A 19,167-nucleotide genomic window follows, 5' to 3' on the forward strand; every position below is an offset into this window, starting at 1 on the left:
TCAAAACGTCATGCCACTTCAACTACTCAGATTAATATATGAAACATATTCTTAAGTGTTCTTAAACAAGGTAATCTCTCTCATTTTACAATATTTTCTCATCTTTCTGACATAGTCATTATACCATCATTATAATATATCTGTAGTTTTTTTTTTACTGAATATTGGCCCTGTCTTCAGGACGAACTCATGGGATGACTTAATATTTTTTCATTGTCGATGTATGGTAGTCTCTTATATTTTAGGTTTATTACGGTAAGAGTCACTGTACTCACAGGATTCGCATCTTCACGTTGTTTGATTTATCTCATATTTTAAAAAAAGAAATTATTTCGTGGTTATTCATATCGCCATGAATTAATTAATACCCACGAATAAGCGACTGAACCTGACGGCTATTATTCCTAAATCTCATATAACTTCCACAGCAAACTTCACAGGGACTGTTTTTACTGACTTCTCAAGCGATCGCATTATGCAGGAGAAGGTTAACTGGAGAAGACGAGTTGACTTCTTTGGGTTCGTCTATGTCTTGCGATTTTTTATCCACTCCTCTCATAGTTGGTCAAAGATCCTTGGTTGTAATTGAATAACAATATTCGCAGTAGTCCACGTTATGTCGTATTTATATTGTCGTTACGTATTGTTAAGTGCGCGTACATTAATATTTATTATTGAGAAATTTATAGTTTAACTCAATAATTATATTCGTACTACCTTAATGAATTGCATTATAAAGGGTTCCTCAGAATGGTCTTTATAATTTTTTTGTGTTTTACATATTAATGCAAATATAGAACAATGTAAATGCATTTCATTACAAAATAACTTATAGCACTTCTATGGTTTGCAGATCCATAAACATTATTTCGTTACCCGAAGATGTTCGAATAAATAAATGTAACATATATTCCAACAATGAACGCGTAAAATAAATCACTTAAATCGTGTCCTTACATGAAGATTTCAACAAGAATTAAAGATACATTACTTGTAGATACGAAACAATAATTCTCGCGTGTTGAATCCAGCTCTGAGCTCACGCTCAGGCATTACCAGGCACTCGGCACGTTTCTCGAGGTATTCGCGTAACTGCCAGTATTTCGTTACACGTAGTATGTACGTTACAGAAAACCATGCAGTCCCGTAGGAAATCTAGACGTGTTTACAAGGTATTCTTTTATCTCGGGGATTCGCTGACTCGGTCGCGCGTATCCATTTCCCCGCGGCTTGCTCAATCTCTTTATGGCTCTTCTCGATTCGCGATCGATGAAAAATCCACCCACTCTCGCCTCTCACCCTCGCCGCCGTCCACCCACATTTCGTTCCTAGACCTGTCGGTGCCCAGGCCGGGGAACGACTGCTGTTCGCCATCCATCAACCAGTCAGGCGATGGCGAAAGAGCGGAATAGGTCTCGTCTTGACTTTCCGAAAGCCCCACCTTTTGACCTAACCGATTCACGGCAAAAGATCCATTCTTCGCGGATGCTTTCTATGGAAGATCGCTCGGGAACGTGCACTTACATTCTAGAATGGGAACGACGGATCATTTTGCGCTGGTGAATCGACCGGTTTATCGTCGTTGGATCTCTTCAATAGATTCGTCCGTATCGAAGGGCGATTGTTCTATTGTTGAGCCGGAGGCTTCTAAACGGTTGTGAACGTTTGGGGGTTCCCAAGGTGCTAATACAAGGTGGATTCGATGTTTCGTTCTAATGCGGGCAGCTGCGATCGCAATCTATTTGATAGTCCGTGATTCGAATTGACATTTAATAAAATACTTGGTAGATAGGATGAAATCGCTGTTGTTAAACGTTTGAAATCTATTTCCAGGATATCGCTTAGTGTGGGATCGTCTGATGATATTTCAAGTTCAGGTCATCGTTTAACCCATTCACTGCTAGACAAGATTTAATACGGATTTGTAATCTAGATTATTATTTTGACAACAGAAAGTGATATTAAAGTTGTTTTAAAAAGAAAATTTACGGTGTTCTTTTGCAATAATTCGTAACTCAAGAGACTGTAAATTAATCAATTTGAACTACGAGACATTCCTATTGGAGATTTCATGTGCACAGATTTCAATTTGTAATGTTTTTAATACTTGGATTTTTGAGACCCCTAAAAAGTTTAATAACGAAAAATTGAATCCACATTAAACGTTTAATATACTTGTGAGTGATGTGTAATTGTCAGGATGAATCGATAAAAGACTTTCAAGATGATCTGATTGAACACCTCCAAGATGAATTGACGAGACATTACCAAGACAAATTGATTAATTACTCCCAAGCATATATATTAAGCCACGCTCACTTATCAAGCATCCAAGGCACGGTCGGTCCCATCAAGAATTTATCAACGTCTTTTCAAGGCCACGCAGGAGCTTCCTTGCTCCATCGGCGACAGCAATTTCCGCTATTAACGCGAGTACAATGCCCCCTTCCGAGTAAATTTCTTCATCGATCGCGGCGCTCTTCAGGAAGTAAAAAGGGAACGGCGCGTAACGAACGAGGCGATTTCATTCATTATCGGAACGCACCTGTGGAAGCACCTGTTACCGTCGGAATCAGGGCTATCGGACAAGTATGCCGTTTACCCCCTCCGGGCAAATTGCGAAAGAGCACCGGGTGAAAATAATTAATAAGACTCGCTTCATCCGTTACGCAGGGGCGAGCAATCGCTTCGCGGTATTCCGGTTTAATTGAATCGACTTAAATCCATTTGCGCAACGAACACGCGTGTCCAGCGCCGATCTGGCGATTCAATTAACTAATTCTGTCAACACGATGTATCGCCGCGCGGTTAACGGGTCGGGGAATGGCGGCGAGCAACGACGGCGGCGGTGGGTAAATAATAGAGAAGCAACGCACGAGAGTCGGACGTTTATTGCCATGATCGGAAATACCACGGTCCTGTAATCGACGCGATTAAACTTTGAATGACATTTATGCGATTTAGCAGACTGAAAGGCTGGGATCGCGGTTGAAGTTTAACGACGATCACCGACAGCGTTCGTTACGTTCGGGAGGCATTTGTTATTTCTCCCGAACGATCGGGTACTCCGACAAATTTCTGCGCGTTTATAATTCATTCGCGCTGCACCGTTCGAAAAATATTATTGGGTTGTATACAGGTCTAAATATAATGGTTGAAAACAAATATAACATGTACAGCCCCGCTCAGAGATATGTGGACAGTTAATGGAAATAAATATTTAATAGAAGTTGCGAATCTATTAATATCAATTACATCATTTATGGTTCGATATGTTTAAAATTTCTTTGATTAAACTTGGATACCATTAATTTCTACGTTGTACCTATCTTCATTGTAATTATTTATATATATATGTGCAAGTTGGCATCATCATGCCACGACTGCCTCGTATCGAAACAACCATGAAACCTTCGCCACTCGTACAAAATACATTTGGCAGATTCCATTGAACCTGTCTCGAGAATTGCTCGCACTCGACACATTTAACTCGTACGTTTTCGAAGCTCGGTCGGCATCGTTCGCCCATAACCGCGCAGACGAGCGTCGAGCCGTCCTCCGAAGATCCTGTCCAGGGACGCTTAAAAAGCGACGGGAAAAAATAAAAAGAACGCTTTCTACTGTCCGAACCTGTCCCGTTCTCTTCGGATCCCTGCATCGGGCGCAATCCCACGAGTACATAAATATCTGCCTAGCATATTGAACGGTCATATTTCATGGCGGGCAAAAAAAAAACCGAACGTCCCTCGGAAATTCAACGTCTCAATCCGTCTCTGGGATCTCGTCAATATTCCGAGCGGTCAATTAAGGCATGCCTCCCAGATGTCTCTCCCCGATCCTGCACATACACGTCGATAGAGTTGTCCAGGGTAGTGGCAATGCACACGAAGTCATCCTTCGTCGCGTTTCTGTTTTCGAGCGGGGATGCTTTCTTCCATCAGGCAACCGAGCAATGCGTTTTAGGAAGAAAATAATAATACTCGAGCAGGACGGAATTACAATCATGTTAGAACTGATGGTCATTTTCACTACCTCCTACTGTTTACACAATTCGCTACGAGATTGCTTCCAGAGCAATGGTTACGAATAAATTCTTGGAGTGGAAAGTACGAAAGTTGTACGTGCTAACGAAGGAGGGATGGCGAAAGAGGCCCGAACGAGCCACCCAAGAAGAAGCTCTTCGTGCAATTGATAACCGATAAACGGAGAACATCGGGTTAATAGGGTCTTACGAACGTAACGACGCGAAATCGAGCGAAATGTCACGGGTCAGAAGTGAAATTAGCGCGACTTGCGTGGTTGAGTCGGTGAGGGAGAAAGGCCGGAGTTTATTACAGTGCACGTCGGAATTATGGGGAGTTACTTCAATAAAGAATAAAGTTTTACTTCATCTTGGCTTAAGAATGGTGGAATAAAGTGGGAGGTATCGTGATGCATAAGAAACGTTCGTGATGGAGGTAATCAACTGTTTGGTCGGTTTGGTATTTACAGTTTACATTGGTAATCGAGTTTTCGAGCATAAGTTACGAGGAGCATTTTAATCTCTCCAGGGTTGGAAACATATTCGAAACACTCCAGACACGAAGGAATTTTGATTTGTTTGACTTCGAGTCGTATCAAACATATAAATTACAATTATGTATAGAAATTTTAGTGCAATTTGCCTTTGAGACTTGGTTGATTTCGTGATGCTTTCATTGTTATTTGATTTTAGGTAGTAATAGAAGAATATTCTTTGTATTCAAATTTTGTGAAAGACATATTAAATTGTATTAATTGTATTATACGAAACATGTATGTTTTATAATTTATACATTCTATATAAAGAATTCTATATATAATTCTATGTAATTAGAATTAGAATTATACAATTAGAAGAATTATATATAAATTATAAAATATATATGTTTCGTATAATATAACTAATCAAATTTAATACGTCTTTCACAAACTTTGAATACCAAGAATGTTCTTGAAATATTAAATAAAATCAAGTTACAGTGAAACCATCGTGAAATAAACCAAGTTTCAAAGTTAAATTGCACTAATTCCTCCACGACTGACAGCACAGCACACGAACGACAAACCCATACGGTTTATCGCGCGCCACAAAATTTTAATAGCTAATTCACACAAGATTTACCTGGTAGAAGGAGCCATAAACTCGAAGGATATAAAAGATGTAAATTCGAATACCGAGATTAACGTTCGGCGGAGCGTCGCGGTTAGCGTTTGATAGGACCCGGATGATTATCCGCACGATAATAAATATCGAGAGGTAGCCGTGCTGTTATTGGACACATGTTTTCCTTCTTCGGATGATACGCGACGGCTTAACGCGTAATCCGGAAGATCGACGGCGTATCAGGCGTCTACTTAAAGGGAAAGTTGAGGTTTTGGTTGATAGAATTAATGCGACGCGTTCAAAGGCGGGACCGCCTCTGTGAAAACCGAAGCACGAATTTAGTTTAATGTAAAAGCGAACGTGACTGAAAGCCACGGAATCGATCGCTGGACAAAAAGGACACTATCGACGACCGTGACTGGTTTTTATCCGACCTGGAAACGATATCTTCGTTAGGTCCAAAATTGCACTCGTGGACGGTAGACATAAAAAATCTTGGTGGCTTCTTTTGTCCTTGACATTAGGGACTTAAAGTTCACTACTTCTTGCAACTCGTTCTCATTAATCAAGTGGTTCGAGGTTTTGTTTTTTAATAATGAAATACCCCTGTCAGTGCAGAGGCATTGGACATTTAAATTACTTCTTTCGTATCTGATTGCAATCATATACACTGTCGTTAAAAAAAACATATATTAAAAATATATATATATATATATATATATATGAGGTAGTTTAAAATACGTGTCACTATAAGTAATCGAATTATGTTACAATAAATATAATACATGAATTTTTCTTTAACAATTATACAATTTATAAACAATAAATATTGTATGTATAATTATGTGTATAATATTTATTGTTTATAAATTGCATGCTTGTCAAGGAAAAGTTCCTAACAGAGTCCTGCCTTCTGATCTTATCAAACAATGAGCAATATCTTTCCAAAAGTTAGTAATCCAGCTCCAAATGCAAAGGGTTAAAATAAATTCGTGGAGTACAAAGGATTCACAGATTGCTCGAATTAATGAAGCGAATAAATTTTGCGTTGTCAGCAATTCGTTACCTAACCTATAGCACACTGGCCAACGCTTAAGCATAAAGTACATTAAGCGTAAAAGTTTAAGCTCTTACGGCTCAATTCATTGCGTTAACGCCCCGATCTTTCCAATTTGCTTGGGAAACCATATTCCCACGTTCCTACCGAAGACAGATGCTGTATCTTCGGTGTTAATTGACGCCTCATTCCGAAACGCGATACGCGTTAAAAGCTTGAAACGATAAAGTGCAACGATTAACCGCAAGATTTAATCCTCGACAGAAAAATTCTCTGTCTTCGTCGAATATCGTTTGGCAATAACCTCAGGAGTATCCTCTCGCACGGTCAAGCGAACGAAGGAAAAAAAAGAAATGGAAGGAAATCGAGACTGCAGCGCGACACGGCGTAGGTTACCGTCGCTTAATGGCCACGAAGGTATCAAACTTCTCTTATCATGTTAATGGAAACCTTTATGGAGACCACTTTAAGTGATATCTTTTTGAATTGCGGCGCCTCGGAGGATCCTGGGTGGTTATCCGCGTGACGAGTTGCGTCCGTAAGCTCCTTTAACTGAATCCAGCTTTCTAACTTGAACACTCTATACGATGGAAATCGCTATTCAATGATTTCGACGCGTTAATTCTCTTCAATGTATCGAATTTACTTTCTGCACTCCAAGAAATTTAGCACGAGCGAGTAAAAGCATATGTAAGTTGTAGACGCTAGAAATTTCAATTACAATTTTAATTTTTCATTCATTTGCTTCTTTGTTACATAAATTACGTCAGGCACCACGTGACATCATTTTAAATTCATTCCTGGTACTTCCTGAAACCACTTTCCTCCTCTTAGTTGCCCACTAGTTTCAACGCAGGTCATTTTTACCGTGCAAACTGATCTCGACGAAACGTCGTAAACCTCGAAACGTGCACAATGGCGAAGTTCGGTCGTATATCACGCGGTGAATCCCATGTGTGGTCCACAAAACTGAGTTACCGGCAATAACCCGCAAAACGGTACACGTCGACGTGTTATTTTCGTATAGGTTGGTGATGTTGAAAGCAAGTGTTGTGAATGAAATACTCGTTTAGCTAAACACTTTGAATCGTAAAGGTAGAAAACAGCGTATGTAATAAAAATGTGGTTTGCAAGAACCAACCCCAAGTCTGAATTCTCGAACTAATTTATAGGTAATGATAAAAAAAAACAAACAATTTATAGGTAATTATAAAAAAAAACCAAAGATTTTGCAATGAATGCCTGAGTGGATCAATCAAGTGATGTTCTTTATTAGACTGTCGCTTTTCAGTCGCCTAAAAAATAATAGAGATCTAACAGAGGCGATGAAAGCGTCATCCTACAGCCCACGAACAATCGATTATGATGGGGGAATGATGAGACTCGAGGGACACTCGAAGTACATAGGTACATAGGCACAATGGTCAGCAAAGTGCCCTCTAGACTCACCTTATCAACCCATATAAGTCTATGTCTGTTTGGTAGAAGAGCGTTCCTCGATTAAACTCTCCTACGATGGAAAGTCGATAACTTAAGTGAGCCCTAAAAGGTAAAGGTCTCGACAGGCGGCAGAACCATATGTGGGTCAAGCATCTAGCACCTTAATCAAACGGAATTCTGTTGTTACACGCGTGTTCCCGAAAGCAACGGCGCATGCTGTGGCGTAAACATCTCCCAGAGGAGAGACGCTGGAGGGAGCCGAGATTTAAAGAGTTTCCTCCTCGTCGAGTGGGAAGAACGGTACTTTCCAGGTACTACGAGCTAAAGGGACCCTTCAGCTAGGCGAAGAGCCACCCACGCGGTCATAAACCTGGCGCAATGCTTTACTTTCTAGTTTTCTAGCCAATGTCGGTGATGGACGCGCGGTCCTCCGAGTTGGACCTTACAAGCGAAGCTTACGAACGATTTTTAGGGAAGTGTGTCTGTAAACAATTTCTCGAATTGTTGTGGACCTCTATACTTATCTTTTATGAAATATATTTCGTACACTGTCAAACAAATTTATTTTTATAGAAACATGGGTAGAGCCATTTTTATAGGTTCTTATTAATTAAATTATGAATTCCCAGGCTAATACTTAATCGTGACGATCACTTTACATAAGAAATATCTTAGAATCATAGTTATACGATCAATTAGTTGGTAGAACTTACAAAAAGGACCCGAGAAGAGATTACAAAATTAAAGTATCAGGACGCCTTTTTGTGAATTCGATTGACCGGTTGTTCCCTATAATTAACGACTAATACTATCTTCGAGCTGAAGAGAATAGATTATAATTCGAGAAGATATTACGGAATCTTCATAAAGAGAACTATACTAAATATTAAAATCTACGAATAAATAGTAAAGGACGATGTTTCGTTCCCTCTCTGAAGTTTTATATCAGAGAACGAGCAAAGCATCTTTGCCATTTTCAACCGCATCGCCAGCGGTAAAAAAAACTCACTTTTCCCTTTGACAAACTCGGAGCTGAGATCCGCTGACACATCGTAGCTACCGGCGACGATCACTAGGAGAATTATCACGCCGAAGAGGTTGCAGGTCGACAGCGTTCGTGGCCCGTGTCGGTGTTCGAACATGATGAGCTCTCATGCCCTCTACGAACCCATGGACCTTGCCCAGGTGATCTCGAGAATGATTCCCACTTCTTCGTGCTCCCTTCGACTGTCACGAGCAAGGAGAAGATACAGAGAACCTCGAAGACGCGTTCCCGCTGCTGCCATCGCTGTCTCTTCACCTCGTCCCTTGCATGGTTCGTCTCACCAGGATGTTTCGCATCTGGAAATAGAATAAATCATCGTTAGAAATCAGATTCCATGACTGTCATTCCATCTTCCTAATTATTATCTCTCTATTCTCGTAACATTCATAAATGTTCTAGTAAAATCAATATTATTTTATTGCATCTATCTCTTGATGTTCTATTTCGTATTTATTATATCTATTATTGCATTCGTCATATAATTTTGCTCTATATTTTTGTTTGTACACACACTTTTTCTCCTCATTTTCAACTACTTTACCTATTACATTTTGCTATTTCTACTGTGATGGACAAATGACTAGTTTTAAATACAACAATATCGTACGTGGAACTAAATTGAATAATGCATGAAACAATTGTGTATATGGTAATTCATGTGATGCATATAAAAACTGAATACAAAAATTTGAAAACGGTCATTTGACCGGTCGTGCGTAGGTTTAGTAGGTTAAGATTGCCAATCTAAGAAGAGTTTTGTTTCTGATAAGAGTATACCTAACGAAGGAATAAAAACGTATAATGGGTTTCAGGTTGAGATTAGATGACACACGAGGTTAAAAGTACTCCAAAGACTAACAAATAAGTATCCTACGTATATCCATAATATGCAATAATTGCTCCCAATCGTTCCATTTAATACCAATCCCAATTTTCTCGCCATCCAACGATCCTCACGTAATATCCTCGCGGTCCGCGAGCGTCTTTCCCAGGACATCGCGCGGGCAAGGATCGCTTCCCATACACGGCGCGCCTCGACTTGGAAATAGAGCGTCCAGATCGCGAAAAAACCTCTATTCGCCTTTTACGCTCGCAATTGTTTTGTCGCCGCCCCGGCCAAGGGCTCACCTACATTCCCGCGGAAGGGTCTCGCGGATTGTTCGGAGCGGATCCAAAGAAGAAGACGAAGAAGGCTGGACGAAAGATAAAAGACGAGCAACGACCAGAGGAGAGAAAAGAGAGGAAGACAATGCAACGAACAGCAGGTGTCTGGCTCTTCCCAGTCTCCTGGTTCTCTCTCTTCCTCGCCGTGTGCCACGTTCTCATCCAGGAGGCCCTCTCGGCCGCTCACGGCTCCTTCTTTGTTCTTTCGCACTCCCCGCGGAGTGGCGAACACGAGTTGCCTTATTCGGACCGCGACGGGCAACGATCAACTTAAACAAATGACGTCGACTAGGGTCTCGTCGAGCGCCTCCCTTCCGTGCGGCAGCCTGATTACGTCCGCCTCGTCGGGGTCATCCCTCGCAGAGGACCCCCGTCTATTAATTACGATCGTCTCGTGCACGACGTTCAATGACTCCCGATCGTGTCGATCGTGATTGTCGAGCATTCCTCGCGCTTCGTCTCCGCGCGATTGCCTTGGGGGCACCTCGTTTTTTTCACCCTGTTCTCCCCTTTACGTTCCTACCCCGTGGACAGACTCGATGATCCTACGGGTACCATGCCGTCTGCTGGTGAGAAAGACGTGGGACGCTACCGTGGCGAGGACTAGGAACGCGACACCCGGTAACGACGTTAAGCGACCGTGAATATTTAATATTCATCAGGGCGATCCGGACGCGATGGAAAGCAGGGGCCAGGTGGCGATGCGCGACACGGAGATCCGGATCGGACGAATGAACTTGGACGAGTTCGATTGTGGCTTTTCTGGGAAATGTGTCGACGTGTGAATATAAAGTGGGAGATCTACGGGATCTATTCATGAGGATGATCGTCGCGAGACGGGGTCTAAGATCTTGATCTAAGGAGGAAACCTTCGCTGCTGAGGCGAAGAAATTAAATTGTGACTATTCTAAGAAAAGTGAAGGAGTAAAGAGGAATACAATTGGAATTGTATCATTATTTTGTGGTCTGCGTTTTAAAATTTGTTTAAAAAGGACTTCTTTAATTGATTTTTACAAAAGTATTAGGTCGTCCCATAAGTTCGTGCTGAAGACTGTGACGAAATTTAATAAAAAACCACAGAAATTTTCCAGTAACGGTATAATGACTACCTGAGAGAGGTGAGAAACTATTGTGAAATGAGACAGATTATCTTTTCTTGTGACTCTTAAGTTAAGAGTATGTTTTACATATTGATTTGAGAAATGGAAGTATAAATGGCACGAACTTTTAGGACTACCTAATAAATATATCATATTTTACACCATGAATGTCGTTATTGCAGGAGAATTTTTAATGTGACCACATAAATGCATCCTATAATATCATTCCTTGATTATTCATTTTAAAACTGTATTTGTAATATAAAACTTTATATGTGATTTCTTGAATTTATTTCATATCATTCAATAATAAATTGATTTTGCCGCGTTGCATAGATTTCAAGCAAAATTTGCTATCCATTATTAATTTTAATAAAAGCAGAACAAAATTATAAATATATTATAATTTGCACCAAGAATATCATCATTGAAGAAGAACTTGTAATGGGGTTTTATAAATTGATTCTATATCATTATTTTTTTATTATTCTTTTGATTAGCCCCTCAAGGCCTAACCCAACAGAAAATCCACGTCAAGCAATACATTTCCAACTCACTGACACCATGTCCACGTGAAAGCAAATTATACTGAAACTACCACTCACCTACCAGAGTAAACGGTCTTTCAGAAATTTCACGAGGCAAATTTTTACACAAATATCTCGAATCAAATCTTAATCTCCTCTTTAAAACAACTTGTCTAAGACCACGAACACGCCGTTCGAAAATTGCATGCGCCAAGTTAACTGCGTTAATCGATCTCCTTTTCATCGGAGCGAACATACGCCGCGATTTCGACACGACTATAATAACGGACGTAGCAAACAAGGGATTAAGAATTCGTGGACAGGCTGGGTCCGTTAACCCGGTCGCGTGGCTGTGTTTCTGCGCTCAGTGGTCCCTTAAGAATGTCCTTTCTGTTACGTTCAAGGAGGTACAGTTCGATTTGCCAAGTGTGTCGATACGTGTCCGCGCGAGACGCTTTTGGCAAAAATCACGCGAACGAATTACGAGGAACGAACCGGTTTTCTGGGTCGTGTCGTTCCGCACGACGAAATTAGCCGGCGGTTAATAGACGGCCGCGTTATTAGCGGTTAATTGCACGTTGTGCCAGCGGTTGTTAATGAGTTCGCGCGAATTTTGATCGATCGCCCACTGAACTTCAACTCCTGTTATAGCGTGGCTTTTCTTTGTCTCCTTTCAAGGAGCCGTACCTTTCAGAGAAGGTGACTTATCGGTTCCACGACCGTCGATTAGAGTTACTCGAAGTCTTAATTGAGGTTTTCCATCGCTTTTATTTGTAATGGGCTCCATCTAGAGAGCCCTTGGAGGACTCTTGGTTCGATCATTAGATGCTCGTTAGAGTGGTATCGTATTTTTTCAGGGATGTTAGTTTTTCAGACTTTTTCTTACTTGAAAAATATCCTAAAATATAGAAACTTTTGAAAGAAGGTGATAACTCAATGGGAATTGTTAAATTTAAATTAAGTAAAAGTCTTCGACAGAGCTTCCTACTGCCCTTGGCTGAAGAAATCATTCCCTACAAAGTCGCGAGGCAATCTATTTGCGACTTAGCAGTGCCAGAAGTAATATCATGCAGTTTTCTATCGGGGTAATGTATGCTCGGTATCGCTTACACGAGCCAGAGTACAAAGCCTTCGCTCGTTTCTAATCACACGTTCGTTACTTGTCTCCGAGCAGATAGAAGGCAAACGTTGCTCGACTCGGCTCTCGCGCATTATCGTTCGGTGACATCGAAAGAATCGAATCGATAAAACTTGCTTCTTTCCCTCCAGGTCTCGGGCGAAGTGCATTTATCATTGTTACATCGACCGAATTGACACGTCGGTCCTTTCCACGGTGACTAATCGACGGGGTGTGCCTGCCGCGATCTCGTTAACTTGTCTCCGGAGTTCGATTCGCGCTTGTACCGCGATCGAATGGAAATGCACGTGGTCGTGTGTCGCGATACCTTGAGCCTTTCTCTTGTAATTACTCGAAATAGTGACGGAATCGATACGTGTACCTCGAATTTCGATGAATGATAAATTTGATTTCAAAGACGACTCTCACGACTCCGTAACTGTGACTTCTAGCTCCAAGTCTTCTGACACAGTTCTACTCAGACTTTGGTTCATCAAATTTTTGACACTCTGTACACGGTATGTATTCCTTCATTTTTTGCTAATGTTCAATAATGATTTAAAAATATATCGGTAGAAATAGTGATAGGTAGATATAACAAATAAATATAAAAGCTTTTGCTATTCAAACGTCAAAAATTAATTCACCTCGAAGCTTATTTATTTCCAAGTACTTTAATTACATACAATATCCAAACAATTCGCAAAGCAGACTGGCACCATCTATAGTAACTGTAAAATATGTAGTTCTAAACGTTCCAGAAGGTGACGACGATTATCGAGGAATGTCGAGGCACGTCAGCCCCGCCGTTTCATTTATCATATTCGCTATCATTTCTATGTACGACGTGTAGTATCTGATGCTTCATAACCCCATCGATAAACAATGAACACTGATGGATCGCAAACTGCCGTCGGATCCATGGGAGATCACGGCGTCGGTTGTTTGCGAACTGGTACCATCCGTACGACTGTTTTATTGCTGTCAACGAGGCGAGATTAAGAGGTGTGGTACCCTGACTTGCCAAAATAAAGATATCGCGAGAAAGATAAACCGCTGGGACAGTACGACGTTATGCCGCCGTACGTGCTGTATCGAAGACGATGGAAAGTTTGCGTTCCAGACGGAGAAACTTTCTCGTAACGGTTGGAATATTAACAAGAACGACGTTGCTCTTCCTTGAATTTACCAAGAAGTTCGATCATAACCCTTTCAGACCTGAATTATTTGTTTTTCTCGTACTAGTGTAATTTAATTTTTAGGCTGCGCTTGGACTAAAATTAGAATTCAAATTAAAAACACTGATTATTAATTTTAGCTATCTGCTCTTTCAATTTCTATTTCTCTTGAATTCTGAAAGATTTCATTTTTGTCGTGTGCTTTTTAAAATTCTATCAGGTATCGAGTCGAGTACAATAAATAGTTCATTTTCTTATTTATATGTACTTCACTTTATACAATATTAAGAAGAATGGTTTACAAGAGACGTGGACAGAGAAGTTTCTGAAGATGTCAATTTTAAATATCATTCATGGCTATTAAGTTACTAATTACCACGATGATATTTCTAACCCAAAACTGCTCCCTCAAACTATCCAATGACTGAATCATGCGCTTGGAGAGAGCAACCGGAGTACCACTATTGACAAATGAACGCACGCAGTCCCGTGGTCGTCTGCGTCAGCGGCAGATAATAAACGACGATAAGGCTCGAAAAGGCGTAGGCGACGGAAATACAAGGATAACGTCGCGCGAACCCGCGCCAGGGATCAGTTCTGGACAGTGATTACTTTGTGATTACTCACACAATGATCTCCAAGAATTTCCACATTAATCAGATACTATAAACAATCAGGTGGACTGGATTTTTATCGATCTTGCACCGAACATTTATGCAATCTCACCAGGGATGTAAGTTTCTAAAGACGAGATATCGAGCGTGAATTTGAGCAAAGAGTATTAATTTTCGACAGTAACCCCTTGCCTCCTAAATAATCGTTACCAAAAGATATTCCACTGGAACTGTTGTATTCCGCTTGATTCGTTACTTAATTATTACTTTACAAGTACAACGTCGAGCGAAATTGAACGAAGTTAACAAAGGTATACGCGTGGCACTGGCGTATACTCGTATCGAGATGGTTCGGACAATTCTGAGTTCAAAGGGAAAAGTAGTGGGCTTTATAGGTTCGGGAAAGGTAGAAAATGGAAGGATAATGGAAGGATTATTTTAAGTTTAGTGGTCAGCAAAGTGGTTATCGAAAGAAGAAATTTGGAATGTTTGCTGCTGGAGTTTGACGGAGGATGAGAAGAAGACAGAGTTATCTTAACTGAAGCTAATACAAAGATTATGTTGGCATACAACAGAACTAACTGACCCTCTCCTTGCTATTCAAGTTCCAAAGCATTGGTACATCTGACCTTCCAGATTCCAGTGTCTACACTTTTACAGAATTTTATACAATCCCACCAGGGATGTAACTCATCAAACACAAGACATGGAGCATCCCTCTCGCGTGTAACGCCTCAAAGTACCAAGCTACCAGATACAACCTCTTTCTCACCAAGGCATCCCTATCAGAAGCTATCGAGCACAGGCCATTTTTGCCGCAGTTTTATTCAATCCCTCCAGGGATGTAACCCTCGAATCCCCAATCGGCTCGAATCGTTCGAGTCCTCGTTTCCAAGCACCGTTTAGTCGCGATTCGCGCTTCCTGGTCGGAGAGGATCCCCGTCGCTCCAGTTCCTTCGCGCAGTTCTTGTCCAGCATCGGCCACCAGGGTCCCATTGTCGTGCGGACGTTACACGGTCCCGGGGCCAGTCGTGGGGAGGGCAAGAGAGTGTTCAGACGCGTTCACCCGCATACAAATTGATCCTTTTTGCCGCGTTCGCGTCCTGAGCGGCACCTAGCGTGTCCGGGGCGGCTGGCCACCGAAAAACCGGCCTGCGGACACGGGTACAAGGGGTTCGTCGCGTTTTGTGGAAACAATCAGCAGGTTGTCGCGAAACAAGGATATGAATGCATAAGCAGCGCAGTTAACACGGTTGCTCGCCGTGTTCCCCGGCCCTTTTTTTGCCACGGTTTCCCCCTCAAAAGACGCCGCTTTTATATACCCACGGTCTGGCCAGCCTCTCTCGCGGAGAGGAAGAAAGACGGCGGACAAGGACGAGCCAGGAGGATGGAAGAGGCCCGAACGAACGGAACATAGGAGGACGACTTGCGTCGATAAATACAACCGACGACGTCGCCGTATGCCAGGGCCCACGGGCCCCGAGATACCGATTTTTTCCTCCTTTTTTACCACCGTCGTCATTTTGCGAACTCCGCTCCGGCATCCGCGGCACTCCACGCTGCGAGCAGCCCTCCACGGGGTTTGTCTCCGCTCGAGCCGCGGAAGGGGAAGATTCCAGGGTTTTTACTACGCGGGGTACGCGAATTTCGTCGTCCGGGACAGTGTTGGCTCAAATGTAACCCGTAATCGATGCGGTTCATCGCGATGCCGGCAGAAACTCTGGAGGTTTGGTGACTTTGAAAATTTCGGACGCGAGGAATCAACACCCTCGAGGGAACACTACATTATGGCTGTTCTAAAATGAGAGAAATATTTGGGAAATGTTTATGAAGAAACTGTGCTATGAATTGTCTTCGATCATTCATTAGAATTATCGAAAAGAAAAACAGGTTTTATATCATCATCAACATGGCGTTACTCGATTCGACAGAGCACACAAGAATTAAAAAAAAAGACTAGTGTCGTAGAGATTTCTTTCTCAAAATTTAATACAACATTTTCGAAATGTGTATCTCTCAAAAAGTGCACACGAAAACTGAATCTGTATCGAGATGATACTTTGTGTGCACCCTTAAAGTTTGAATAGCTTTCAGTCGAGGACACTGTTCCACCCTTAAAACTGTAACTCCAGTAAATTCAGAGACTTCCATCTAAAACTTTAACACGAGACTCTTGAAACATGTACCTTTCGAAAAATGCAATCGACAATTATAAAAAAAAAATATTACAGAATTGTGCCCCAATATCCTTCCCTATCCTTTTCTAATAACCACTTTGATCTCCAACCAGTGCCAAGAAAAAAATTTCCTACCCTTGCCTCGAATGTTAATAATCGATCGTTCCAATTTCCGAGCATTACCCTGCGCATTCCTGTAACGCATCCACGACAAAGCTTCACCTGGACCAAACGCTGACCGGGCACGAGGAAGATAGCGTACCGTTAGCTCCAGCACGTACGCCTCTCGGAGAGATTCTAACGCGGCAGAAGTCGCGGCCATATTTCATCCGTGCAGTTTCCTCCATCTTTTCTCTTTGTTTTCTCGGTTCAGCTCGCCGCGGCGACGTGTGTCTCGCGCTAACTCTCGTTACGATAAATCACGCTCGCGATACGCTCGCGAAGAAATATTACGTACGGGTAAACAACGTTAATTTATGTTAATCGCCGACCCGTACTTTACGCTCGTTTATTGCCAGGCTCGCGCGTTGGGTATTCCTGTTTGCCCCGACGATCCGACTCGGCGATACGACCGGGATTCTCGGATCTTGATCCATCCATCTGGGCCCGGAGTCCCTGAAACTGATACGGTTGATTTTTTTTGCGATGATAAAGGGTGCCGTGTTACCTGCCTAATCCAGAATAACGAAAAAGATCGGGTTTCGGTGTACTTAACTGCTGAGCTATGGGCGATATTAAGTCGAAGGCTTCCCGCCAAAATGGCGGTAATAGACTGTAGAAGCTCGCGGTCGAGGTTTGCTCGAGGAGGTCCTCTCTTGTCTTTGATCTTAAGAGTATGGGCTCTGATGTGGTTTTGCGTGGCTTCAACGTTACGAAAATGTCCAAGAATATAATAGTTGCTACAACAGACGAGACTAGGATTAAATGGAACTTCAAGTCTGCTCGAGGGATCTTATAAGGAAGAGAGGTTTAGTTATTGCAATCATCGAAGCCCTGACTTAGAAAAAGGATGCTTCTGCTCAGTGGTTCTGAAACTTCAGAGGTGAGAAGCTAAAAGAGCTAAGGCATCTTTGAGCACTGTACATAGATCTACACTCAATAACCTCGAATCCTCATGGTTACACTTTTCCACAACCTGACGGTGCAATAAACTCTAATAATAAGACGTAATCCCTAAAGGAGACATTCCTAACACTGCTGGAGACTAGATACAAATGGGACTTGGAGTTCCTGTCATTGATTAATTGCGTAATGAAGATAAAATTTGTTATCGCAATTCTTGCAATGATTGGATCCCTGACTGATTGCCTTAAAATAGAGGTGCTTTTGCTCAACGGTCCTAGGACTTAAGAGATGATAAGTTAAACAACTATCTATAACTTTGAACACTATACGTGGAACTGCACCCAATGACCATGAATTTGCAAGATTATTCAGCAACCTGATGACGCACTAAACTTTAACAGTATAGCCCAAGAGAAAACGTTCTTGACGCTGTTAGAGGATCTTTTCGCGCTCTGTCCTACGTTCGATGACCACGAACACGATTACCAATTGTCATGAATTCTCAGGACATTACCTTATCCCGGTCCTCGTGGTAAAGCCTGATTACGTTACCAACGATAACGCGAAGTTTCGTTTTCTTGCGTGGCCACGGGCAGGCCGTCGTCGAAACGCGACACCCGGGGCCCCACCCAGGTGTACGGCGAAATGGATTGCGCCGTTCGAAGGGAACCGAAATCGATCGTCAATCAAGCTCCGGGGCCAGCGATAATTGACCGAAGAAGAAGGGTGGCGCGGGCCAGAAGAACGCTCGGAAAAAATTAAGGAGACGCGAGTAACAGACGGCGACGAAAATGATGAAGAAGAATAAAGAGCTGCCGTTGAAAAAGGGAAGGAAGAAGAAGGAGGCACGGCGAACGGCGCAGAAGAAGAAGAATCGAACCCGTGGTAACGGTAAAGCGGTACGTGAGCGCGATCCCGATGCTTTCAGGACCAACGAGGATGCATTAAGGTATATCTCGAGACCTGGTCCCGAGATACCTTCCAGGGCACCGTCCAGCTCGCTCGGACCCCGTCGCAGCCTTTCCCTCTTTCTCCTACGTCTTTTGTGGTATCTGCTCGCGGACCAGGTTTGATTTAGAACACGGCACAGTTGCCGGCGTCGGGCTGCTGCCTGGCAAAAACGACCTCTGCTTAACCAACTGAGAGCCGACCGCCGCGCGGTCCCCATCGCCGGCTCACTTTCCCACTGGCCCGTATAAGGCTCAACATTTTATTTTCTATGGCCCTCGTAGCGAGGGATTGCATGATCGGACCCCGTAAAGGCGAACCGGACCCTCCACCCCCTCTCGCTATTCCTCTCCCTCGTCTCGCGGTCCGCCTGCGCGGGCCACCTTGCTTCAACATGCAAATCCTTGCCAATTGCTCGTTACGCAATTTATACTAGGTTGATAGGTAGTGCTGCTTTGCATATCGAGGATATCCGCGATTCAGGTCGCGCTGGGTGGCGAAATTGTCTTTCGAAGCTTCTGTACGGTATTACTCGATGTAATCAGGTGTAATCCGCTAAGGGGGTCGTGTCTGACAGAAATTGCTCTCTCGCAATCAGGATGTGATCCGA

General features: G+C 42.5%; 1 protein-coding gene across 3 annotated transcripts in view; it reads right to left on the reverse strand.

Annotated features, from left to right (window-relative positions):
• The window catches only part of LOC128890145 (epidermal growth factor receptor), a 232,588-nt gene that overhangs the window by 28,751 nt on the left and 184,670 nt on the right, over positions 1-19,167 (reverse strand). For 2 of the 3 annotated variants that reach the window (XM_054148381.1, XM_054148380.1), the window contains exon 2: positions 8,632-8,963. The exons of the other annotated variant lie outside the window; for it this stretch is intronic. In XM_054148381.1, the coding sequence (XP_054004356.1) occupies positions 8,632-8,764 (133 nt within the window). In that variant the 5' untranslated portion in view covers positions 8,765-8,963. The remainder of the gene's footprint in view (positions 1-8,631; positions 8,964-19,167) is intronic. 3 annotated transcript variants of the gene reach the window in all.

Source organism: Hylaeus anthracinus, unplaced genomic scaffold (assembly GCF_026225885.1).
Source record: "Hylaeus anthracinus isolate JK02 unplaced genomic scaffold, UHH_iyHylAnth1.0_haploid 12000, whole genome shotgun sequence".
NCBI classification, from domain to species: Eukaryota; Metazoa; Arthropoda; class Insecta; order Hymenoptera; family Colletidae; genus Hylaeus; species Hylaeus anthracinus.